Genomic DNA, 26,737 nt, shown 5'->3' on the forward strand with positions numbered 1-26,737 from the left:
AAGGTCTTTAAGATGTTATTGAAATTACCTTTAGGATTCCTGCGTATTCCCTGATGTAGTTTCTGTGTAAGTCTTTGAACACAATGGTTATTGTTTAAATGGTCTGTGAGGTAAACGGACAGCTTGTAAAATCTTGAATAGGGCAGCCATGACTTAACAGATCCCAAGCCAAACTTTATCCCATAATGATCTTCCCTAGTCCCAAAGCCCAAAGGTCAGCCCAGAATCATGAGCCCAGGTGATTCAAAGCATGATCCTTCATGACGTGATGGACCCTACAGGCTTTAACACTGATTCTGCAGCTATAAAATAATGAAGTCACAAACAGAGTTAATATGGGAGACGTGACACGCAGAGCCAGGAATATCCTTATCTTATTCTTATATTCTTGTACTGAAGAATAAGCAAGGTAACCATGTGATAAAATTGCAGATTTGAACAATTAATACTATTTAGTAACTAAATATTATATTTACTTATAATTAAGTGCATGTTTTAGAATTGAATTGAAAATTCTGTGTGATCATTTTATTAATAACTGTGTTTTTAACATTTTGAAGAGAATTTTCTTCACCTCATGTTAATGTTTTTGGCAAATCATTCTCAATTTCAGCAAGCAAATTCTTTTGTCATCTGCAGTTGACTGTATGTTTCAGTATGTCACAGGCAAACGACACCACAGCCTCTACTGTAACTGAGTTTTTCATCATGGGTTTTCCTGGACTTCTGCCTAAATACTACAGCCTGACAGCGGCGCTTTTATTCTGCATCTACATCGCTGTGATCACCGGCAACTCTCTCATTGTGGTTCTGTTTGTGATCGAGCGCAGTCTCCACAAGCCCATGTACATTATCATGCTGAGTCTGTCTGTGTCTGATATCTGCTTCTGCACAGTCGCTTTGCCGAAAGTCATTTCTCGCTATTGGTTTAATGACGGTTTTATTTCCTTCTATGTTTGTTTATTTCAAAGGCAGCTCATTCACTATTTTGGTACGTTGAACTCTCTCATTATGATGCTCATGGCTTTAGATCGATATTTGGCGATCTGTCACCCACTCAGATACCCTGTTTTAATGACAAACCGCACTATGAGACTGTTAGTAGGGTTTTCATGGGTCACTGCAATGATTGCACCATCAATTAGTTTATCTTTAACTCTGAAACTGCCATTCTGTGGGCCAAACATGATTGCTCATTGCTTCTGTGATTCTTTATCAATGAATCAGCTCGCCTGTGCTGATGCATCCTTCTATAACCTTATTGCCTTCGGTGTGGCGATGTTTGTGCTCCTCGTTCCATTATCCTTCATTATATTTTCCTATGCAAGTATCTTAGTTTCTGTGCTTCAAATAGCAAATGCAAAAGGCCGACTGAAAGCCCTTTCTACATGTGCTACACAGCTCACCATCATAAGCATCTATTACGTGCCACGCTTTGCAGTTTACATCACTTCTAACGTCCCGAATGCACAGATGGACAAAGCTGAGAAGATCGCACTGGTCATGTTTTACAGTCTGCTTCCACCACTGATGAACCCTTTCATTTACTTCATCAGGATCAGAGAAATCAGACTGTTCTTTCTCAAATGCTGTGCTAAGAGGAAAAGGATGATCAGTAGCTCAACAACTGTCTCTAAATAAGTCTGCTTGGTGTTTACATGCATCTCGTATACATTAAATGATTTATGCGCTGTTCTTTTGTATTTACACATTTTATTTGCAATTTTTTTGGTTGCGCTTTATTTTGATGGGCTGTTTGTTGAATTTACTGTAAGTTACATTGTATCTACATGCCAGTTAATTCTCATTAGATTATAAGTAGGTTGGGGCTAGTGTTAGTTGACATGTACGTGCAAAGTTTCTTATTGTCAGTTAAATGCCTGTTGAAGGAGCATCAGCAGATATTTAACTGTCAGTCTACTACTACACAAATGGACCATCAAAATAAAGTGTTATCTTTTTTTTTTTAACCCTGGACCCCAAAATCAGCACTTTATTGCAATTAAGATTTATACATCATCTAAATGCTGAATAAATAAACTTTCCGTTGATGTACTGTTTGTTAGTGCAGGACAATATTTGGTCAAGATACAAACATTTAAAAATTTCCAAGGGTTCAAAAAAACGAAATCCCCTTTAAATTTGTCTTAATCAGGAGTGCCCGAACTTTTCTTATGAAGAGCCAAAAACTAAACTTGATTGAGGCTAGTGGGCTGAAAGTAAATATAGATGGGGCAATTTACCATGGGTAACTTCCTAATTTATTTAATAATGTTTAAAATGACTAGAAAGCATTGCTTTATATTACCTAATACAGTATTTTTTACATTGTATAATGAACTAATTACAGTAAAAACAAAACAATCTAGTTTATAACAGAATTACACTGTTTTTGCCTTGATTTGCTTGCATAGTCTTCTTTCATCCGTCGAGTGACAGTATATACATTTTAAACAACCAGATTCATTTTCATTTGATTGAAACATTTAACTTTTAACGTTTGTTTGTTTGTTTTTTTTGTAGTTCAGCAATTTATTTGTAATAGCAGAACATATGACCACATTACCCCTCTTCTAAGAGGCCTTCATTGGCTGCCTGTGCATTGATGTGAATTGATTTTAAAGTGCTTTTACTGGTTTATAAATCCCTCCATAATCTAGCCCCATCCTATCTCTCAGAGCTGCTTCATCTTTACACTCCTGTGAGATCTTTTAGGTCAAGTGAGCAGAATCTTCTTTCAGTTCCACAGTCTAGGCTGAAGCGTAGAGGGGACAGAGCTTTCTCTGTGGCAGGCCCTCTGCTGTGGAACACCTTGCCCCCTGAGATTAGAATGGCTCCATCATTATCCATTTTTAAATGACTTCTTAAAACGTACCTTTTCAGCTTGGCTTTTTAAGATTATCTTAATATTTCGTTCTACTGTTAATTTTTTTTTACATTTTTACAGACATTTCTCTTGCCTTATTTCTATGCTTTTATATTCTGTCTTTTTATTTTTTTACTTTGTCTTATGTACAACACGTTGGTCAGTCTTGTGACTGCTTTTAAATGTGCTTTATAAATAAATGAACTTGAACTTGTAGCTCAGCAATAAAATCAACAAAACAGGTTACGCCAAACTAGAAATGAATATCTCTGTATTAAAGGCATTGACCTGAACCCTCTCCATCGTACTCACGGTCCTCTCAGATAGGATGGTTGGCCAAATGGAAGGCTATTATGGGCTAACTTTGGCACGTGGGCCCTACTTTTGGCATCTCTGGTTAAAATGACGTTCCTAGCAATATATATTACTAAAAAACAGTGTAATTTTATATATTTACTGTACGAAATTATCAAAATATCTTCATGAAACATAAGCTTTACTTAATATTCTAATGATTTTTGGCATAAAAAAATGATAATTGTGACTATTGCCAAAAATATACCCCTGCAAATAAAGACTGGTGTTGGTGTCCATGATCATATATTTTAGTCCTTTTAAATATGTATTAAGCACATGAAATGCCTTGCAGTTAATGGTTTGATACACAAGATCATCTTTCTTTGGCCATTCTCCTTTTACAGTAAATTGCAGCTCTAAATCTTCATTTTAAAAAAGAAAGAGCAAAATTCTCAGAAAAAATAATAATTTATAATACTAAATGTATTACTATACTAATACTAACCTTTTGTTGACAAATGAGTAAAACAAACCACAAGAGTAGTGGCAAAGCCAGTGGCAAAATAAGGATTTGAAATGGGCATTAATTACTATTTTGTGTCTTCCAATCTCTCTATATGATTGTTGGTTTAAATTATTTTGTTGGTTTAAATTTAATTTGGTAACTATACTGTGTGGCATTGGGTGTCTTGTGTTCCTGTAAATATTATTTGTATATATATATATTTTTTTTTTAATTAATAAATGAGACATCACCCTAATGTACATGGGTATAAACCATTTAATTAATAATTAAGTACAGCCCATTTTGAAAATGAGTATTTTTATCCATTTCTCAGTAAATATGCAATGCATTTTGGTGAATTTAACAAAGCAGATTTATTAAACAGATATTTATGATAATAATATTTTAGTCACCAAACATTTAGAAATAATAAGATACAAAAACAATTATATTTAAAAACATTAAATTAAATAAATTATATATATATATATATATATATATATATATATATATATATATATATATATATATATATATATATATATTTATTTATTATTATTATTATTATTATTATTAAAAACCTTCAAAATTTCAACTAAATTTTTGTAAAAAAAATTTATTTGTATTTAATATTTTTTTTTAACATATATAAATTTGGGTGTACTAGTTTTTGGATTTTTATCATAAGTTACTTTGTTAGATAAGCTCTAGATTTGCCTTCAGTACTGACTAATCTAATGTACATGCACAAATATAATATTGTATTGCTTCCTATTAAAAATATGAACTTAAAAGAGAGATTTATGAGGGGTGTACTCATATATGCTGAGCACTCTGTGTAATATTTAATAAATAAAGCATGTGTATATATGTAATTATTTTACATATATGATTTGTTTAATAATTTTACCTTATTTATTAAGGGGCTATGGAATATTCAGATAGCAAAAACATTTGCTATATTTTAATTAGAAAATTATTAATCAAGATCACTGTTTTTGTGTGTGCAGTATGGATGCTGGAATGGATTTATTGTTATGAAAACCTTACAAAGATAGTCCTTTCTAGTGCCTATACATAAATGTTAGCAAGATTGTTTTCATTTCAGTGACATGGACAGCATGTGTAAATATTGCAGCCAATAATATTTCGCTCTTCAATTTTGGACAACGTTCATTTATAAAAAGGTTTAAATCATGGGTCTCAAACTCTATCCCGGGAGGGCCGCAGCAGTTGGAGGTGGTTGGAGCTAAAATCTGCAGAGCTGCGACAAAAAAATATTAATGTAATACAGTATTAGCTGATGCTCATAGTAATGAAGTAAGTAGTGTTGAATGAGCTGTCAAAGGCCTTTTATTTGTTCTGTTTTATAGGCCTACTTGTGAAGGCCACATAACATTTGACATGTATCTGGTTCTTTCCCTGTGCTGGGTTGCAGCTGGAAGGGCATCCGCTGTTTAAAACATATGCTGGATAAGTTGGCAGTTCATTCTGCTGTAGCGACCCCTTATTAATAAAGGGACTGAGTCGAAAAGAAATTTGGTTCTCAGTAGTTATGAAGGCTGATAGGTCAACACACTCATTTTATTTGTATTATTTATTTGTTTATGATAGTATAGTGATGTATAGTTAGACCTAACAAAATACAGATTTAACCGTTTCTTTATATAGACTCCCACGTTTTTTATACCTGTGAGGGATGTCGTAAAAAGAAAGTGTTATTATTAAGCAGGTGTGATTAATAACTACTGTAAGCTCATGGAAGGCTATTTTGGCCACCTAAAGTTACCATGGTTAATCTTGTAGGCTAATTAAAAAGATCATTAAATGTTATTATCTTTATTTAAAACATTATAAAATCGTATTATGAATCGCGTTGTGTTAACCTAAATATATTTCTTGATATTGTGATTAAATCAAAATTCAGTCCTCAAAAAGTGAATGTCTGTATGACCGCTTCAGTTCCACTAGAGGGCGCTGTGGTGGCAAAGAAAATGTGTTCATACTAAATAAGGCGAAAATTCATTTAGTTTTATGCATATCTTTTAATTGAGATATTTGTACACGAAAATAAACTACAATTAATAATATTAACAATAATACATACGTATTTATATTGATGATAAACATTTTATTGGATTGTATTCAGTTTGTGTGTGAATGTGAATAATATGTGTGTAACTATGATTTCTTCCACAAGGTGGCGCAGAAAGCTCGCAGTAAAAAGTATTTGACATCAGGAACTATGGGGCTGGTTGTGATGTGATGATTTATTAAGAAAAAGATCAGCTAACGTTCATGATTAAAATATCACATCTTTCAGGAATGCACTGTTCTCTGCATATCTAAGCTGCCAAATATTTATAAGCTGAATTGATCAAAACACTGTTCAAAACCAGTTAAAAATTACTATATCTGAATATATTTCACAAATGTCATTTGTTCTCGTGACACAATGCTGAAGTCAGCAAGACTTTGGTGCCACAAATCGTTCGAATATGCTGCACTTATTATCAGTATTGAACACTGTGTTGCTGCATTTTTTTTATCTTTTTTTTTTTGTATTATTTTGATAAACAAGTTTTTGTTTTTTGCTCCTTATTTCTTTTAATTTCTTTATAATTGAAATGTAAGACATCGGTTAAAATCTTTTTTTAATTATTATTATTATTTACTGGATTTATTAGGTGTTGATTGGAGTAAAATGTTAACTTTTGTTTTAAGGTCAGATGAAAATTCATTCAAGTTTTCTATTAAATTTTATCATTTAGAGACTCAATTTTTACATAGTGATAATTGGTCAAAATTCAAAGTTTTTATGACACTGAAAATCTGTTGTTATTTTATCCAACTCCTTTGCAGTTAAAACATTGCTTATTATGCTGTCTAAAATTACAATAAAAGTAACTAAAAACTTGGCACCTTTTATTTCATAGACCAATATTGTTTTAGGAAAATGTCATTTTCTTTTATTCCGTGAACTTCATTTTATTACTATACACACTGGCCGCTTTATTAGGTACACCTGTCCAACTGCTCGTTAAATTTATAATCAGCCTATCACATGACAGCAACTCTATGCAATTAGGCATGTAGACGTGGTGAAGACGATCTGCTGCAGTTCAAACTGAGCATCAGAATAAAGAAAGGTGATTTAAGTGACTTTGAACGTGGCATGGTTGTTGGTGTCAGACAGGCTGGTCTGAGTATTTCAGAAACTTCTGATCTACTGGGATTTTCACGCACAATTATCTCTAGGGTTTACAGAGAATGGTCTGAAAAAGAGAAAATATCCAGTGAGTGGCAGTTCTGTGGGGGTAAATGCCTTGTTGATGCCAGAGGTCAGAGGAGAATGGCCTGACTGGTTAAGCTGATAGAAAGGCAACAATAACTCAAATAACCACTCGTTACAACCGAGCTCTGCAGAATCTGAATACGTAACATGTCCAACCTTGACCACACTGGGTGCCACTCCTGTCAGCTAAGAACAGAAAACTGAGGCTACAATTCACACAGGCTCACCAAAATTGGACAATAGAAGATTGGAAAACATTGCCTGGTCTTATGGGTCTCAATCTCTGCTGCGACATTCAGATGGTAGGGTCAGAACATGTTCTGTAAGTCCCTTAAATATGGTTTCTATATATATATATATATATATATATATATATATATATATATATATATATATATATATATATATATATAACGAGTAGTTATATATATATATATATATATATATATATATATATATATATATATATATATATATATATATATATATATAATGAGTGGTTATTTGAGTTATTGTTGCCTTTTTTTTTTTTTTTTTTTTTTTTTTTTTTTTTTAATAAATGAAACAGCACCGTAATGTACATGGGGATAAACCATTTGTTTTTGCAGTTGATTCATGCTAAACTCCATATAATATTTAAAATATAAAGCACATGTGTATGTGTAATTGTGCATATATGGTTTATTTATTCATTTAACCTAGATTATTAAGGGGCTATGGAATATTTATGCTTCAATAAACCATTTAGTGGCGGCACGGCGGCATAGTGGGTAGCGCTGTTCCCTCTCAACAGGAAGGTCGCTGGTTCAAGCCTCGACTGGGTCAGTTGGCATTTATGTGTGGAGTTTGCATTGCATAGGTTTCTTCCGGGTGCTCCTGTTTCCCCCCCACAAGTCCAAAGACAGATGGTAGGGTCAGAATTTGGTGTCAACAACATGAAAACATGGATCCATCCTGCCTAGTATCAGCAGTTCAGGCTGCTTGTGATGTAATGGTGTGGGGGATATTGTCTTGGCACACTTTGTACCAATTAGTACCAATTGAGCATCGTGTCAACACCACAGCCTACCTGACAACACTGTACTCGTCTTCGAAAGGCTACTTCCAGAAGGATAACATGTCGTAAAGCATGAATCACCTCAGACTGGTTTCTTGAACATGGCAATGAGTTCACTGTACTCAAATGGCCTCCACAGTTACCAGATCTCAATCTAATAGGCCTCTTTAGGATGTGATGGAATGGAAGATTCACATCACTCACATCAACTGCGTGAGACTATTAAGGTGTAAATAGTTAAGTGGCTGGTGTGTGTGTGTGTATGTGTGTGTGTGTGTGTGTGTGTGTGTGTGCGTGTGTGTGTGTGTGTGTGTGTGTGTTTGTCAGTCAGAAGTATCAAAGACAAACACAAGCACTTGACTTGAATAATCTGGATTCTTTATTCAGTTTATAGATGTATTTCCATTTGTATTTTAGAGAATGAGAAGCATTAGTTTTATTTACAATTATCTTTTTAAAAACTTCAGCTCTGTACAGATTTAAACCCTGATAAGGACCAATATTTTTCAGACCGAGTGCGGTGTTAAAAAGCAGAAAAGCAAAGACCACATACAAAGAAAAGGAAGATTATATCAAATTATGAACATTTAAAAAAAAATGATGATAACAAAAACACGGTACAGTAATTTCTTCAACCATTAGAGAGGGGGTTGCTGCTGTTAAAGTACATGACATAGTCAGCGTCTCACTGCTCCGAATGCTAATGTGCTAACTGTTTAAAACTATCATACACTAGACACCAATATATATCAACAATCTATAGTTATGTTCTCTATAAGATTCATATTAAATATACTCTACACGTATGTAACCTTCCAATACGGTTCCCATTTGGAAAAACAAGGGGAAAGAAAAAAATTTACACCGATTTAGAAATGAAACAGCTCACGTTTCTGTCTTGTGCAAACAATTTTTATATTTATATATATCTAAAAAGTAGGGAGAAATAGAAACCAAGCCAAACTTCATTCCACAGATTTCTTCTGGCTCCAAACGCAAGCATTAATTTACACCAACTACGCTTGGGAGGGGGAAATAAAGGGATAGTCGGACCCTTCCTAAAAAAGAGAGCAGCTCCGATCAATCTAAAGAAAACACTGGATGACTGTCAAAACACAGTCGCAAATGTTATTAGTTATTCATTACGTGTTATTTAGACTTTCCAAGCAGACGTCCGGAGATCCGCCCTCCTGCAAATCAACGTTTCAGCAATCTCCAGGATTAAAAAGGGCCGTCCAAACCAGAAACATTTCTCGAGCGTTCATCATCAGGCACATCAATACTTGTTCTCCTGGACAGACACTGCTTAGCACTTCACCAGAACAGTCCGCCGGTGAAGCGTGTGCTAGTATTTCATGCATCTCCTCTGCAGCGGTTGCGCTGTTAAACGTGAAAAGTTCATCAGACCCTGTGTAAATTCATTCTTCCCTCCTGAGAGGAAGAAATGGAGGGCCTGGAGTCTCTTCATCCTCACTGAATCATTCATGTTTACTATGTGCAATAAAACTGATCAACAAGGGCCTCCTCCATGTGCAAACCGGCAGAAGAAGCTGTGTGTGTGTGTTTCAGTGAGTTCATGGAGGTGTTAGAAAAGGTGTGTTTCAATGAGTTCTTGAAGGTGTTAGAGATAGTGTGTGTTTGTGTGTGTGTGTGTGTGAAGGCGGGACGCTTTTATTATATGCTGCTCTCCAGGTTGGATGATCATCTTTTGGCTTGAATCTCAGATCTGCGTGTGTGTATGTGTTTGTGTGTGTGTGTTTTTCTCTCCTGCTCTTGCTAGTCTGGTGTGAGTAGTTGTTTAAGCAGCTTCGGGCGGTGGGTGACGGGACACACTCATTCAGAGGGACGAAGGGACATATTTACAGGATCACGCAACAGTTGCTCTCTCCAGTCTTTTCCCGGTTCCTCTGACCTGAAATAAATAAACAGAAATCAACAGTGTTTAATATTACTGAATCACAACCCCTAATGAAGCTGCGCAAATATTATTTTCGAAATTGAGATCATTCATTTTCATTCCGAGGGTGACATAGTGGCTCAGTGGTGTAGCACTGTCGCCAAACCGCAAGAAGGTTGCTGGTTTGAGTCCCATCTGGGTCAGTTGACGTTTCTGTGTGGTGTTTGCATGTTCTCCCCATGTTGATTTCCTCCGGGTGCTCCGGTTTCCCCACAGTCCAAACACATGCGCTATAGGGGAAATGAATAAACTAAATCGGCTGTAGTGTATGTGTGTGAATGAAAGTGTATGGGTGTTTCCCAATATTGGGTTGCAGCTGCAAGGGTATCCGCTGTGTAAAACATATTGATAAGTCGGCGGTTCATTCCTCTGCCGTGATCTCTGATGAATAAAGGGACTAAGCCAAAAAAATTGAATGAACTTTCCTTCGGATTAGTCTCTTTAATTGACTGAAATCTCGTCTTGTATGTCTTAAATCATTTTAAACGGTGTTAATTTTCCTTTGTTTATGTAAAGCTGCCCAATCGATACAAATCGCATCCAATCACCAACAACACATCTCAAGAAAACATTTAGCAAAACTATTCATAACTAATATTAAAACTGTAGTCTGAGCCATACATTTCGTTTTTAAAGATTTTTTTTAAGTTATGTTGAACAAAAATTGATGTATAAAACCAAGATCTGCTTCTTATGAAAATATATATATAAATAATAGATATATTGTTTTTCTGCTGGGTCATAAAAAAATCCTTGTCTAGCCCTATATAAGTCCAAAATTTAGTTCTTGGTCTTAAAAAGTCTTAAATTTGACTTGGTGAAACCTGCAGAAACCCTGCTTATTTATCACTGGTCGCCACATCGGAATGAACTGCCAACTATTCCAGCACATGTTTTACGCAGCGGATGCCCTTTCAGCCGCAAAATTAAGATAATTCTTCTACAATTCTGAATAGATGACTGATTTTAAAAAAGTCACTTCAACAAATGATTTAATGACTGGTTTAATAAAAACTACAGGGTGAATCTGTTCATTATAGAACAAATCAATGAAATCTATGAAATATTGACTGTTATAATAAGATGTAAGTGCGTATGTCTGTGTACAGTTAATTTATCATATTTAAATGAGTGAATTAATGAAGGCGGCATGGTGGCTCAGTCTATAGCACTGTCCACAGACATGGGGTATAGGTGAATTGCATAAACTAAATTGGCTGTAGTGTATGGGTGTTTCCCAATCCCACTACTGGCTTGCACCGTGTAAAACATATGCCGGAATAGTTGGAGGTTCATTCCGCTGTGGCGACCTCTGAAATAGAGACTAAGCCAAAGATGAATGAAACTAACGAATAGATTACTCACTCATATGCTCAAGATAACTTTATTATTTTTGTGAACAAATGATTCAATGACTCGCTTAAACACTTCACTGTACTGGATGATTTTGCTTTTTCTGAACCATTGTCTTGAACAAATGAGTCATAACTCACTCAGAAAAAGAAATTCACTCATTACTAGATGAATCAGCATATATGAACAAATCAACAAATTATGACTCTTAAAATAAGATGCTGAAAAGTCAAAATGTGAATTAGTGCAGTCTGTGTAAAACATATTTATTCTGTTATTTTGTTAAATGAAAGATCAGATGAAACAGATACTTCACAACTGGAGAAATTATTTAACAAATGATTAACTCATGAATACTTAATTATTGCATTACTGGATGAATCTGCTTTTCCTGAACAACTGTCTAACCAAATGATTCAATGACTCGCTTATAAAGACTTTTACATTACTAAATGAATCTGCATTTTTCAACAAAGCTATTAAACAAATGATTCAATGAGTCACTTGTAAGGCTTCACTTGTGACTTATGACTGAGTGAATCAGTGTGGATTTAATATTAAAAGTGTCAAGAAACAAAGTGTCATCAGTGTTTACATATGATGTTTATATGTGAACTTTATAACATCTATAAACTGTGCTCTCTGTACGTCTGTGATCATTTGACTTTTCATACCATAAAGGTACTGTGTGGCTGAAATCATCAGAGACTGGAGGTGTTCATAACTATAAATGACACCTGCTCTCTGTGAGTCAGCAGCAGCACACGGGTCTGAGGATTTGCTGTGATCTGACTTGTCAAAGGTTAAATAGACAGTCAAATTGCTGTCGTTTAGGAATAAGACTGTGTGGGTGTTTGAATCTAGTGCTCAGAAAGCATTTTTTTAAAGCTTCATAGGAATTCTTTTATAGAGGTAGGCAACATAATAATGTTAGCTTGTATGATGCATATTTTATTCTTTTCACGAAAAGCATCTTTCACACGCTCAACAACAAAAAATATGCATACGTTATGGTGGGCAAAGTAAAAGAAAAACATGTAAACTTCATTCATTTAGAAGGCCTTAAAGGTGCCCTATAATGAAAATCTGGATATACCAGGGCATGGTACAATAATAAAAGATCAGTATGTGGAAATGGGCATACTGTGAGCCTCAGACACCACTGTTTCCTCATTCTCATGTAAATTCCACAAGTGTAAAGCTGCGGTCACATTAGAGATTGAGCATGCGATATTCTATCGTGCGGCGCTGCGAAAAGGGGCGGGATTAACAAGCTTATTAGACATTTTAAAAAGCGAGCGATTGCTTCATGTTTTAAATTTCTGTCCAGAGAGGTCATGTTTTGATCCTCGATTGGTCACGCAGTTAAGCAATGCGATTTCGCAGGTCAGAGTTCACCACTTTTGAACTTTGCACCGCAGCAACCTGCAAAACTTGACGCATGACCCTGCGTTTCCAGTGTGACCGCAGCTTAAACCCTGGTGGACAACGGGCCAATCAAAAGACAACAAAACTGTGACGAGACTCACGGCCCATGGCCTTTGCATTTGCATGTGTGAATAATTTGGGTCGTTTATCCGGATGGGTAGCCATGTCATCAAGCTCTGAGATCATTAATATGCACACCAGTGTTTGATAAACAACAACATTTTCTCCCTTAGTTATTTTTAAGCGTATATTTTACTTACTATATATGTGAGACTTTTATTTTGAAAATGCAAGCGCCAAATTGTTTATTGTGTTACTGGTCAATGAAAGACATGCTTCAATATCAAATGCAAAATGTACAGATTACACATTTATTCATCTCCACTCTGTAGAGACATACGGTGTGTTTAGTTGCATCTATTGTTAATTTATCGAGTTTATTGTGAAGTTTGATGCGTGCGTGCGTTTTAACAAACACCCTGCTCAAATGTAACCTGTTCATGCAGAGGTTGATAATTCTTGGCTGTGTTTTCGTTGACTATAGCTTCAAAATACAACGCCATACATCTCTATCACTCTCTTTTGTCAAATGTAATTATAATTTAGCCTTTATCCACAACAGATTTGGTGAGCAAAGGTTAACATTATTCTGATTGGGTTTATATTTGTCTGTGCTCAGCGTACATCATGCAGTGTGTGTGTCTGTAAGAGCAGCATGAGCGAATATTCATGACACAAACCATACATGTTCAATCATAGACCTTCTGATTTTATGGAGTAATAAATGAGCTTGTAAAACCATTTCTAGATTTTTTTTTTTATTTATCAAAGCCATAAACCTACTATGTAGATATCAGAAAACAATTGAACTTATTAAACCAATGCAGCATATGGCACTCTTACCAAATAATGTGTCCCAATGCTGTACTTACATTTACTGGAGTAATACAGAATTAGCATTATAGAATTCAAATCAGCATTCATTTTAACTACTTAAAAGAGTTTTTGTGTATTTTGCATAAAAGAAGTAAAATTAAAAAAAACTAAAACATCAAGAAAATGAAAAACAGAAAATGCTAAAAAAAAATAATAAATGACTCCAAATATGCATTATACCTACATATTCATTGTTCACCTGAACTATAAATCAATAAAATAGCATCATTTTGTCTCATAATAGCTTTTGTTCATTGTTGTTAATATTGCAAAATCAAACTAGCAAGCTTTCAATTCATAGTTTTTTGCCTAAAAATATTGCTGTAGGCCAGGAATGATCCCCATTCTCTCAGCTGGTGATTTCTGAGGAAAGTGAAGGCTGCAGTGAATCAGGGAGCGTGTGAAAAAGTGAAGGAGGCGTGTGCAGAAAAGACAGAGGGCAGTACGGTTACCTTGGGAATTTGGCTCGGGCAGCGTCTCTCTGGCAACTAAATGCATCACTGTGGTTTTTCCGAGAGGCAGTTTTAAAACTGGAAGACAGGAGAAAAAAAAAGACTGAATGACCACACAAGAGACTAATGCAGCTGTACATAAACAACACCGGAGTCACTTTTCAAGGAGATGCAGACAGACGCAGGACAGAGGATGACATGTAAACCTCTGGATCATTTCAGTCTGTATCTTATTGAGAGCTGTCACTGACTCTGAGGCTCTCCTGACTTCTGCCTTCACGCCTTGGTTCTCCTGAATGGAGAAGGTGTCAGCGTGCATTATCAAACTGACACTTCTCTGGCAAACCCTGCCTGCGCTACACCATCACGTCATCGGCTGTTCAGATCAGAAGCTGGGGTTTTTTATTCACTCGTAGTTACTCAGACATGTTTTACCCAGACAAAACATACTGGAAAAACTTTCTATCTGCAATTTATTTACCCTTTTCACAAGTCACAATTTATTATTTTATAAATACAATAAAAAACTGTAGGAGTTATTATAAGCATAAGCACAATATGAACCTATAGGAGTTACTATGAGGATGTTTTTTAGATTAATATTTGGTAAAAATTTAGAAAGAAACAACCTCCAGAAAACATTGTCTGACTTTTCTAACTAAAAGTTGATGGATGGATGGATGGATGGATGGATGAATGGAGATAGATAAAAAGTATGGAGCGAGTTTAGTATCTATAGTATTTCATGCAAAAGACACAATGTACACATGCGTAGCCAAATTCACATGCATGAAACCAAATTCACGTGTGTAAAATATTTATTTATATTCACACAGAACAATTCACGTGCACAAAAGAAAAATACATATTCATAAAATAAATTTCACAAATGCAAAACACCATTTGCAAATGAGTGTACAATGAGTTTTGAATGTTCAAAATTTGCGAGTTCATTCTGAATGAGAATATGCAAATCCTCTTTTTATGTACAACTCCCCCTGGATAAGTGTGTGTGTGTGTGTGTGTAAGCAGGCGACTTGTACCTTTCATAGAGCTGTATTCGATGAAATGCACTCTGCGCTCCTTTATACTCAGTCGGGAAAACGGAGTAAGAGATGCGCAGGCTTCAAGCAAGAGCTATTAAATTCCGCGACTAAAAACTTAATTTACATTATATCTAATGAACGTAAACAAGCTGTTGTTGTGCTTTAGTAACCTAATATGTAAAATAGATAATATAATTCGCTAATAAATATATAAATGTAATCATTTTTAAATGATTCTCATGAGTTTATTTTTTCTTTATTAAGCTAGAAACTAAAACAATTGACAATGAAAATATCACAACATAAACTAAGTGTTTATTTGCTTATCACGGGCTGTAGTAAACTTATTAGCAATTAAATTAAAGGAAACGGATGGATGGTTGGATGGATGGATGGATGGATGGATGGATGGATGGATAGATAGATAGATAGATAGATAGATAGATAGATAGATAGATAGATAGAAAAAAGTTATAATAGACAGATGAATAGGTGACAGAGATAGATAGATAAAAAGTAAAAGGTAAAATAGACATGGATAAACAACGGACAGAAAGATGAAAATGAAGAGATGGATAGATAGATAGATAGATAGATAGATAGATAGATAGATAGATAGATGGATGGATGGATGGATGGATGGATGGATGGATGGATGGATAGATAGATAGATAGATAGATAGATAGATAGATAGATAGATAGATAGATAGATAGATAGATAGATAGATAGATAGATAGACGAAAAGTGAAAATTAAAGAAAAAAGGTAAAATAGACAGATGAATAGATGACAGAGATAGATAGATAAGTAAAAGTTAAAATAGACATGGATAAACAACGGACAGAAAGATGAAAATGAAGAGATGGATGGATGGATGGATGGATGGATGGATAGATAGATAGATAGATAGATAGATAGATAGATAGATAGATAGATAGATAGATAGATAGATAGATAGATAGATAGATAGATAGATAGATAGATAGATAGATAGATAGATGGATGGATGGATGGATAGACGAAAAGTGAAAATTAAAGAAAAAAGGTAAAATAGACAGATGAATAGATGACAGAGATAGATAGATAAGTAAAAGTTAAAATAGACATGGATAAACAACGGACAGAAAGATGAAAATGAAGAGATGGATGGATGGATGGATGGATGGATGGATAGATAGATAGATAGATAGATAGATAGATAGATAGATAAATAGATAGATAGATGGATAGATAGATAGATAGATAGATAGATAGATGGATGGATGGATGGATGGATGGATGGATGGATGGATAGATAGACGAAAAGTGAAAATTAAAGAAAAAAGGTAAAATAGACAGATGAATAGATTACAGAGATAGATTGATGGAAAGTAAAATAGACAGATGGATAGACGACAGACAGAAAAATGAAAATGAATAGATGTATAGTTATAGAAAAGACAGAAAGATGAAAAGTAAAATAAATTAATGGATAGCAAACAGAAAGATGAAAATTAAGGGATGCATGGATGAAAAGTAAAAAAAGATGGATGGATGACAGACAGAAAGATGAATATTAAGAGAAAGTTAGATAGACAGATAGGTAGATAGACATGTGCTTTCTCACACACATTCTCAGCCTCTCTCGTTTATTGTTGCTGCAGAGATGGCCAAACAAATAAAAACATGTTTCCTGTTCACGCCCAAAGAATTTCCTCTCCTCCCTGTTTTCTCTCCCTGATGACAGGTCTGTCCGCCACTGCTTTCCTACTTCCATGCTCTTACTCTTTTCCCTTTAATCTCCAAGACAAACTTGCATCCGCATTTTGTGAATATTTGATGGAATAATGCGTGTTTTAGGAAGTTAACTCTGTTCAAAACTGGAGAACAGTGACATGTAGGAGCTTCTGGTGCGTTTTACATTCAACTGTGAAAGAACCAAACTGCACTGCAAAAATGGATCAATCCCAAAAGTCCACCTGGCAGAGAAAAAGTAGCTCTTTCTCAGACAAATGATTATGCATGCGGCACAGCGATTTATTTGATGACAGAACTGAGAGTGTGTGATGTGATATGAGTAATGGTCATGGGGTGTGTGGCTCACCTCCTAGCGTCACATTGCCGTGTAGGAATCGGCCCTGATAGATGAGACGCACGATGTTCGGGCTGCTTACTTGTTCCTCCTCCCAGTCTGTTAAAGACAGAACGAATGAGAAAGATTGTTGTTTATGCTGTACACAAATCTATGAGTATCTGAAATCAGTATACACTGAATATTAAAGGCACAATATGTCAGACTTTATCATTAAAATATCCAAAAACCACTAAAACGGTGTTATATGTTTTGCTGACTTAAGCACTTAAGTTATACCAAGTCCTTTAAAGAATGTAAGCAAGTTTAACTATGGCCCGTTTCCACTGAGTGGTACGGTACTCAGTCATTACTAACCTTTCTATGAACATGATTTGATTATAACTGCAGATCAATGATAGATCAGTAGCCTAATGTAATGTCTGCAGTTATATAAAATAAATAAATAAATGCAACATATATGAACACATCCAGACCCGTACAGTCTCTGATATGTTACCAATTACAGAAAAACTACACACATCATACATTTAGTCCTTATTTGGGTTCATAAGCACGTAACATATAGCCCACAGTAACCTCTCATCTGTTTCTTTAATCTTCACCAGCAGATGTAACCTCTGTTAGAGAGTTATTCCATCATTCCGGGTTCATAATAATCCATAAGGTGATGATAATAGTTCAACAGGGCTGTTTGTTTATCTTTTAGGTTGCTGAAAGAATCATTTGCTCCTTTGTTTTTTCCAGCTTCTCCTTTGTTTATTTAATGCTTGAGTCTCGTGTTTGTCCGATTCTAAAAGGATTGGATGTCAGAAGCACTTCAAAAATATTATCATCAGCTCAAGTTCGTTATTTCAAACTTAGACATGCGGCAAGCGCATAAGCTCTCTCTCTCTCTCTCTCGTGAAACCGCTTGCACTTTTAGACTGCCTTGCCAAACAAAAACAGGACATGGCAGATTTTGTTCTTCTTGGCTTTGTTTCTGGTCATCGATATGGCGACAAGGTTTGTTTGAGCTCGGGTTGACCATGGCTCATTATTATATGTATATATTATTACGATGTAATGTCTTGGTTGTGTTTTTAAAAATGGCGGCTCCTTTGTTTTCATTCACCTAGCTTGTACATGTGCCAGTGATGCTTCTCTGTAAATGTAGCATTACATTGCGCATCTTGCTCCGCCTTTTGGTACGCTTTTGTTGTGCTAGGTACCCCTTTGAAAGGGTACCCAAAAAGGGGTACGGTTCACTTTTTGGTATTTTTTGACAGTGGAAATGGCGATAAAGGGTATCATAGCACTCAGTGGAAACAGCCCACTAGTGATATGAACTGTGTCCAGTTTGGTCATGCTAATGACTTCCTTGATTTTCAGTTTGGTTTTATAGAAAACGTGGAAACACCAAAGATGTTTTAATATCGATATCTTCTTGTGTTTTATTAGACTGCACATAGCAGTATTGTAACAGAAGCCTATAGTGTATTTAGTATAATAAAACAGATCTGTGGCATAATGAAAGCTCTGCTACTTTTGTGTCGTATCACGCTCATCCCTCATCAGGAATTGCTTCAGAGCATTTGTTTCACTTCGACGGCTTCATACTATCATTATAATAAGTGTTCTATACTTTAGTTCAGTGGTCCTCAACCCTCAGGCCACAGACTGGTACCAAGCCACACAAAAAATGATTAATTATTTCCGTTTTATCTTTTATAAAAAAGAATGACTGTATTCTCTCGATTACATCTCAGTCACATGAGCGCCTAAATTTAACCCACAAGAAACAGACGTCTTTGGAAGGTTTATTTGTGCAGGGGAAAAGGCCCAATGAAGGAGCCACGGACTGGATCTGCAATCCATTTGTCAACACATCAGGTGAATCCAGCATGTCTGTGCAAGAAGATCGACCGCCGGAGATCACAAATGATGGCAGTCGTTCACATATTCCGTATTTTCCACACACAGACTTGTTATTTCTAATGGAGGCGCAGTTCCAAATATGTGTGCAAGTGTCGTGATGTGCCTTCCAGTCGCCACCAGTTAAAAACATCTTCAGAATGCCGTGATAAAAAGAATGCCATAAATAAAACTTGGATCAGAGTTGCTGCAATGTTTTGTCATCATCTGAGAAAACGGTTGATGGTCACCTCTACATACCTCAATCTACATACAACAACCCCCCTGGGCCATGTTTAAATTGTCAAGCGTTGACCGATATGCAGTGACAGAAAGGTTGGGGACCACTGCTTTAGTTTATCCTTGAACATGATTTCTGCAGGAGTCCAGTAGGATATAATGAAAACTGCAACTCGCATGATTTCACACTCAGTCATGCCATCATCACATGACACCTTTGTTTGTTTTGAATACCTGCCCTCTAGTGGAGGAAACTAAACACTGTGCTTTAAGAAAGTTATACAGGTTTAAAACAGCTTAGTGCTTAGCTAAACAGCTTAGCTTAGTAAACAGTTCCATCAGTCTTCACTCTTTCACATTCCTCCTGCTTTTTCATTAACTTCTCCACATTCGTTCATCCATTCAATCGACTCGGCCATCTCTCTCAGTCTTGACTCAATCAGTCACAAGACTGGAGTGAGGGTCATTCTGTGTCCTCATGAGGTCCAGCTCCGCTGTGCTCGTCTGCTATGAATAAAACTCTGATTCAATCCCAGACCACCCCGATTCAGTTTACAGACTCTACAACAAAGACGGCCTTTCTTTTCGCTGAATTTACTCGCTTTTTCAACAATATTTTTTACAGCATAATTAAGGGATGATGACTTTCATCAGAGTAATTCAGAGTTAGGAAAAGGCTTTATAAAGGCCCATTCACAGCAATAACTATAACAATGAAGATACAGTTCTAAAAAGAAATCAGTCCAAACAAAAACTACAGCACTAATAGAAATCACTTCTAGAATGATCTCTTCCAACTGATCCACAATAAAACAAATCAACAGCCAATCAGAATCCGTAAAGAAACTTGAGCAGATGAAAAAACTGCAGCGTGTGCTTATGATAAAGTCAATTTCTACACTGGTGTTTATACTAATTTGGTTAACATTGTTAGTGTAACTATACCTTAAGTTAGTTTCCTGGTCTTTAAGATGGTTTAGCTCAGAGATGCCCAAACTAAACACACTGATACCAGCTAAACTATCTCTTTCTAGCTAACTTAAGTAGACCTGGAGACCAGATAACCACATGATATTGTTTAAAATGTGTGTTCTTTGGACATTTACCATAGCATTGTAATCACGACTTTGATATTAACACCCACTAACAGTAAGTGGGTGGGTTTCAACAGTAGTGTGTAATACTCAAAACCATAAGCCACTTTTGCAGGTAGCATTTTTTTAAAGGGGCAAGTAAAAGAATCTGCTGAACACACAAACTCGTAGTATAAACGTAGTATAAACCTTCATCAATACAACTCTTGAATATATGAGTGATCTGAATAATTAGGATGAATTAATCACTCATACATTAAGGTGATTCACAATGGTCCTTGTTGCAGGGAATATTTTTTGGCAGGTATGTGTGTATTTTCTATCCATCTATCCCAAAATATATTTTTTATGGGCCAAAACCAGGGGTCACCAAACTCGTTCCTGGAGGGCCGGTGTCCTGTAGATTTTAGCTCCGACCCTAATCAAACACACCTGAACAAGCTAATCAAGCTCTTACTAGGTATACTAGAAACACCCAGGCAGGTGTGTTGAGGCAAGTTGGAGCTTAACCCTGCAGGGACACCAGCCCTCCAGGACCAAGATTGGTGACCCCTGGCCAAAACTATACATTTTTCTTTTGTGGCAAAAAAAAGAGATTAGAATATTAAATGAAGATCAAGTTTCATGAAGATATTTTGTACATTTCCTTTTATAGATGTATTAAATCCCAATTTTTGATTAGTAATAATATGCATATTCATTTGAGTAACTTGAAAAGTGATTGTCTCAATATTTGGATATATTTTATTATATATTCAATATTATATTCTTCTCAGGTTCCAAATTTTCCAATAATTGTATCTCAACCAAATACTGTCCTTTCCTAGAAAAACAAAACATAAATGGAAAGCTTATTTATCCTTATTTATATCTATCCAGCTTTTAGATGGTGTGTGTATATATCTCAGTTTCCAAAAATTGACACTTATGACGGATTTTGAGGCCCTGGGTCACATTAAAAAAGAAATCATCAGGCGATAAACTATATCATTGTCATTTTAAGACAATTTATGCCAATCGTTATAGAATGCCAGAATGACAATCACACTGCAAGTACACTCTTCCGAAGAACATATAATAGTTTATCCTTAAGAATATTTCATTTAATTATAGTCATTTTAGCAATTTAATAATGGGTATTGGAATCTGAATGTGAAAAAAGATATTCTAAATTAATAATAATAAATGTTAACAAAGTTCAAGGTAAAAAGTAACAGAAGCAGCAATATTTGTTACCAGATTTATTTTCAATAGTCAGACACCCACATGAAAATGTACAATAGTAATTTATTGTAAATACTATAGTGTTTTTTTAACCATACTGACACTGACGCCTTTAATAGAGATAGAGATGTTGCACAATCAGCTAAAATTTTCCTAGAACTGGTTTTTATGTATGGGTCATTTATATTGCATCACCAAAAATGATTGAGGTCATGTCCATGTGTTGTGCGATAAGTCGATATATCCATTATTGTGACAGGCCTGGAAATCATTGCATTTTTCAACGTAAATTATGATTATATGTTGCCTTTGTGAGAAATGCAAACTTCTTTCAAAAATCATACAGACCTCAAATTTTGAATAGCAGTGCATCAAAACATCATGGTATACATCAACACTGCAATGTACATCATGGTACTGCAATAGTACATTTCAGAGAAGTCAATCAGATGGAAAAATGCTAAACTCGAGCTTGTGGGCACATCTCGGAAAGCACTTGCTGTTTCAGAAGGGTTGCCAAGGAGAGACAGATGAAAGAATCTGGATACCATCTGCTCATTCCTGAAACTCAGAGGTAGCAGTATGTGTGTGTATAATAACCTACAGAATTCAGACTAGTATCTGTGGAATATTCCAGTGCAAACCCTAATTCACAGCCCTCAGGCACTAGCCGGCTAGACAGGTGTATAAACACAAACTCAGACACACAGTTTTTTTTTTCCGCCTCAATAATGTCATTGACTTCAGGTCTGTGTGGGATTACCACTCGGTCAGACTCAGATTTGTCTGCGGCACAGATTATCTGAAAACAGAAAAGGGTTGTAAAGAGGAATCTACTCGACGCCAGGATACAAAAGCCTGAAAATCCTTCACACAAGCCAATAGTTTCAGTTTACTGGGGGATGCATTCATAACAAAGTGTGTGTTTGGAGATGTGAATCACCACGCACCCATTGGCCAGTTGTCATACACGTGCTTGGCGATGTCGGCCGCCGAGTCGTTTGGAGAGAACAGGAACTCTTTTGTTTTTCCACTCACCAAGATGAGCCTCAAGTTGATCTGAAACACAAACACAAACAATAGGGCTGTTAGAAGCGAGCTCAGAATCAAGCTTCCTCTACACTGACACGAAACGCCATTCACGGCCCGTTTTAACTTGCTGGAGTGACGTATTTCCAGGGTGCACAGCAGAATCAACATTTGCATAAACAATGCCTAAATAGCTATTATATTATTGGCAGGCAACACTGGAGGAAGATGTGCACATTTCCACAGAGTAAAAAGCTTTACAAACTCATCACCCGGGCATATTTGTTTATAAAATTCATTGACTGATTTGATTATGCCACCAATTAGCTACCAATAAAAGTGTTGTTAGCTCCATTTGGCACATTTATCTGTTTGAACAGACTCCCGAAATCAAAATAAATGAAAGAATATGGAGGAAAACAGCTTAACTTAAATGAATAATAAATAAAATATAATAAAATACAACTGTTTGTATTTTCAATAATGTTTAATGAATCGTGCACAAATAACTAACATATTAAATAATATTATTTTGGATTTTATGCTTATATTTTGAATTAATATAATGTTAAATTGGGGTGACGTGGTAGCACAGTGGGTAGCGATGTCACCTCACAGCAAGAAGGTCGCTGGTTCAAGCCTCAGCTGGGTCAGTTGGCGTTTCTGTGTGGAGTTTCTACCCGTGTTCGTGTGGGTTTCCTCCGGGTGCTTTGGTTTCCCCCACAGGTCAAAAGACGTGGTATAGGTGAATTGGGTAAGCTAAAATTGTCTGTAGTGTATGAGTGTGTATAGATGTTTCCCAGTGATGAGTTGCCTTGAAGGTGAAAAAACTTTTAAAAATTTAGAAAAATTTTTTAAAATAAACATGCTAGACTTTCTGCGATGGTGTTGTGAGGCATTGCTGAGATGGTATCGGTTGTCATAAACTACGCCATTACACGGTAAGAACTGATTGAATCTTGTGTCACGATGCCATTTGTCGCTTACAACACCCCACGACACCCTAGGTCACGGCTTACAAATTATTGAGCTGAAGCTTGAATTAAATTAAAATCAGCTTGAAGCTTGAATTAAATGATAAATGAAATGCAATATCTGTAAAAAAAAAAATAAACAAAAATCGCAGTTAGATATTTTCCCTAAATCGCACAGCCCTTGTGGGTACACATGGCTTCTCTAAAGAATAAAACTAAAAAAAAACGTGGATTTCTTTTTTTATTTCAACAGTCTTTTTAAGAAACCCATTTAAAAGAAACGGTGTATAAGTGTAATAATAAATAAAAAATATTTTTATAAATCACTTTTTGGTCGCATGTAGGTATAACCATGTGCCATGGGCAAAAATCCAACTAACATCCCAACTATATTTCAACCATGTGGGAAGCACTGATACACTTGACAAAACCTTTCTGGGTCTTTGTGGAAAATTCTATTAGGATTTAAAAACTATTTAATAATTCAAATTTATAAATATGATTAATAATAATAATTCCTTACATTTATATAGCGCTTTTCTGGGCACTCAAAGCACTTTACACATAGGGGGGAATCTCCTCATCCACCACCAGTGTGCAGCATCCACCTGCATTATTATAGTAAGCTTTAGTTTTTATTTTTATATTGTCTCTTTGGGTTTTAACTTTGGTTAATACTTTAGTAATAATTTATCTCCCCAGTTGATGTTAATTATAAATGACTAAACCATTTTATTATTATTATTTGTACTGCAATAAACCTGACTTCTGGCTGTACAAAGGCAAAACCTACAAATTTAATCAACACCAAACCTATATATAAAAACTATTCTGATTGAGGTGGGATGGTGGCTCAGTGGTCACTGATTCGAGTCCCGACTGGGCCAGTTGGCATTTCTGTGTGGAGTTTGCATGTTCTCTCTGTGTTGGCGTGGGTTTCCTCCGGGTGCTTTTAAGCAAAACTGGCCTTAGTGTATGTGTGTGAATGAGAGTGTGTATGGGTGTTTCCCAGTGCTGGGTTGTGGCAGGATAGGTTGCTGGTTCATTCCACTGTGGCGACCCCTGATAAATAAGTTTTCTTTGGCTTGGTCCCTTTAATGAATGAATGGACATTCTGATTGATTTATAATCGATAACACCTCATTTTCTCAGCATCCAGGCTTGATTAAACCAAAGCCATCTATCACAGCTCACATCATCATTTAAAAAACAGTCTGAGCACATCAATCTTCATCTGTCCTTCATTTCAGCCTTTCTTTGATGCCGCCAAACCACCAGTGATTCAATCAGCGCGATTATGCTGTTTGCGCAAGTGCTCAAGCAACATAATTTGCAAAATGTCCATTATCATATTCATTCACATCCCAGAGTGCCGCTCATTTAAAAACAAAAGAGTAGCAGACATCAAGCTGCTACAGCGAGAGAGAGAGAGAGAGACGGGACAGGACAGGACAGGACAGGACAATGCTCGGGGCAGTGCATGTCCAATGCACGTGTGTTACTATGCGAGAGTCTGACATCAGAGGATCCAATATTACACTCCTCCCTCTGCACACACACACTGGCAGCTGCAGTGATGTAACAGAGTGAAAACCAGCAGATGGAAACAAAGATCCTCCTAAGCACTTTATAGAATCAGATTAGAGCCAGGAGCAAGAGCCGCTCACTGAAAGAACTCAACCAGAGATCAAAACACACACACACACACACACACACCATCTCCTTCAGAGCAAAGAGATAAGTCTCCTTCAGAGCAAAGAGTATTAGTCAACAGACAGCCGCGTGCATTCATGCACAAGACCAAATGATGTTTGGACGACCATGCAGACATACACATGCAAATCTAATTTAGGCCTGGGATTAGTATAGAGCTATTTTATGAAGCCACCGAAAAGGAAGGAAATACCAGAGGAAATCTACTTATCACTATATTACTGTACACATTTTTGACAATTCACTCCTCAGTTTGTCAGAGCTTTAAAAAGACTGCTTTAGGGTCAAAGATGAAAAGGGGATTTCAAGAATTACTGCAATAAATTGTAATATGGCTTTCAATTTTAGTGCATCAGAATGTGTCCGGTTTAATTTTTTTCGAGGGAAAAAAATTCAGTTTTTACCATCATGTTAAAGAAGACATCTTTAGAACAATAATCATATGATGGCTTATTAAAAAAGCTATTCAATAGGGGTTCTCTGATCAGGATTTTTGCAGCTGATACCGAGTAGTTATTCTTTGTCATGATGAATGGCCGAAACAGAGAACTGATTCTGATCTCGCCTTCCCAAAGACAATAAATAAAGGATGCTGCTTATAATTCCTTAAACGTATCTCTTTTAACCATTTAGGTGTGAGCATGTCATGGTAAGAAGCAGCTTTACAGAAAATAATATATCACATATAAACATTGGGAAGAACAACAACAATTTGAATACATTGCAAATGACGAAAGAAGAATTCAACAGGTCTCAATCAAGAAAAAATTATGAATAGTGTGTGTGTATATATATATATATATATATATATATATATATATATATATATATATATATATATATATATATATATATATATATATATATATAAATCAAATATAATAAAACCTAATACAATTAGTTTGGAACTTTATGATTCAAAGAAATCTGAATTATGTTTTTTTATTTTTAAAGCTCCGCCTCTGTATCCACTGTCTTTTTCAGATGACATCATCAAGCCCTCCCTACACAACTCCCATTGGACAAAACCTACATGTATATCACACCAAGTACATCATCCTATGGGCAAATTTTTTTTCTATGCCACCACTGGGTATGAGGAAAATAAAAAATGTAAAACCAAACAGCTTGTGTCATCATTCTCTCATATGGACTCATTGGCATTTGCCAGCTCGTGGCTGATTAAAAACATCAGGATGGCAGCTCGAACGCACCCGCACACCTCCTAGTTTCCATAGCGATGGTAACCGTGGCAGCGGCTCCTCAGTGAGAGCGCTGACCTGAATCACCTGCAGGCTGAGTCTAT

At 35.9% G+C, this 26,737-nt stretch overlaps 3 protein-coding genes across 5 annotated transcripts in view; 2 read left to right on the plus strand and 1 right to left on the minus strand.

The window, feature by feature from the left end:
• The window catches only part of or30bv1 (odorant receptor, family 30, subfamily BV, member 1), a 190,265-nt gene extending 163,733 nt beyond the window's left edge, over window positions 1-26,532 (plus strand). For both annotated transcript variants that reach the window (XR_012385997.1, XR_012385996.1), the window contains exon 4: window positions 26,416-26,532. The gene's annotated coding sequence lies outside the window, so the exon portion shown is untranslated. The remainder of the gene's footprint in view (window positions 1-26,415) is intronic.
• or30bu1 (odorant receptor, family 30, subfamily BU, member 1) lies at window positions 257-2,197 on the plus strand. 2 transcript variants are annotated; one of them, XM_073914215.1, is made up of 2 exons: window positions 257-409; window positions 657-2,197. In XM_073914215.1, exon 2 carries the CDS (start codon window positions 658-660, stop codon window positions 1,639-1,641), a length of 984 nt encoding a protein of 327 aa, XP_073770316.1. In that variant the 5' UTR covers window positions 257-409; window position 657; the 3' UTR covers window positions 1,642-2,197.
• The window catches only part of ubl3a (ubiquitin-like 3a), a 43,132-nt gene continuing 24,771 nt past the window's right edge, over window positions 8,377-26,737 (minus strand). The window contains 4 exon segments of the mRNA NM_212686.2: window positions 8,377-9,932; window positions 14,147-14,224; window positions 17,277-17,363; window positions 22,666-22,774. Of these exon segments, the coding sequence (NP_997851.1) occupies window positions 9,880-9,932; window positions 14,147-14,224; window positions 17,277-17,363; window positions 22,666-22,774 (327 nt within the window). The 3' untranslated portion in view covers window positions 8,377-9,879.

The sequence above is a fragment of the Danio rerio genome, chromosome 10 (genome assembly GCF_049306965.1).
Source record: "Danio rerio strain Tuebingen ecotype United States chromosome 10, GRCz12tu, whole genome shotgun sequence".
Lineage (NCBI taxonomy): Eukaryota > Metazoa > Chordata > Actinopteri > Cypriniformes > Danionidae > Danio > Danio rerio.